Below are 814 nucleotides of genomic sequence, written 5' to 3'. Positions count from 1 at the left end.
TCCGGCCCGGGTGAGTTTCCCGTGTTGAGTCAAATTAAGCCGCAGGCTCACTCCTGGTGTTCCCTTCCGTCAATCCTTTAAGTTTCAGCTTTGCAACCATACTTCCCCCGGAACCGAAACACTTTGGTTTCCCGGAAGCTGCTCGCCGAGTCTTAAATGAACTTCGGCGAATCGCTGGTTGGCATAGTTTACCGTTAGAACTAGGGCGGTATCTGATCGCCTTCGAACCTCTAACTTTCGTTCTTGATTAATGAAAACATTCTTGGCAAATGCTTTCGCAATTGTTCATCTTGCTGCGATCCAAGAATTTCACCTCTAACGCAGCAATACGAATGCCCCCGTCTGTTCCTTTCAATCATTATCTCCGGTTCGAAAACCAACAAAATAGAACCGAGATCGTATTCTATTATTCCATGCACCATTATTCAGGCATCACAACCTGCTTTGAGCACTCTAATTTTTTCAAAGTAAAATCTCGAGGCACCATTGACACTCAATGAAGAGCAACAACAGCAACCACGAATGAAGATCTCGAGCAACCGTGCCACACCTTTGTAGGGGGACTGTTGTCTAAGACCACAATTCAACTACGAGCGTTTTAACCGCAGCAACTTTAATATACGCTATTGGAGCTGGAATTACCGCGGCTGCTGGCACCAGACTTGCCCTCCAATTGCTACTCGTTAGCGTGTGTAAAGCGTACTCATTTCGATAACGTTTCTCAAACGAGAATCGTCTCGTTATTTTTCGTCACTACCTCCCCAAGCTGGGAGTGGGTAATTTGCGCGCCTGCTGCCGAATCCACCACAGTGCG

The 814-nt window shown here is 46.9% G+C and overlaps 1 protein-coding gene across 1 annotated transcript; it reads right to left on the bottom strand.

Moving 5' to 3' along the window:
- Positions 1-34: 34 nt before the first annotated feature.
- Tsp_13953 (conserved hypothetical protein) lies at positions 35-422 on the bottom strand. The gene is made up of 2 exons (XM_003366850.1): positions 314-422; positions 35-228 (listed from the first exon to the last, which is right to left on the bottom strand). The coding sequence occupies exons 1-2, from the start codon at positions 420-422 to the stop codon at positions 35-37; spliced, it is 303 nt and encodes a 100-aa protein (XP_003366898.1).
- Positions 423-814: the final 392 nt, after the last annotated feature.

The sequence above is a fragment of the Trichinella spiralis genome (genome assembly GCF_000181795.1).
Source record: "Trichinella spiralis strain ISS 195 chromosome Unknown Scfld5278, whole genome shotgun sequence".
Lineage (NCBI taxonomy): Eukaryota > Metazoa > Nematoda > Enoplea > Trichinellida > Trichinellidae > Trichinella > Trichinella spiralis.
This window is presented reverse-complemented; position numbering and strand designations above follow the sequence as displayed.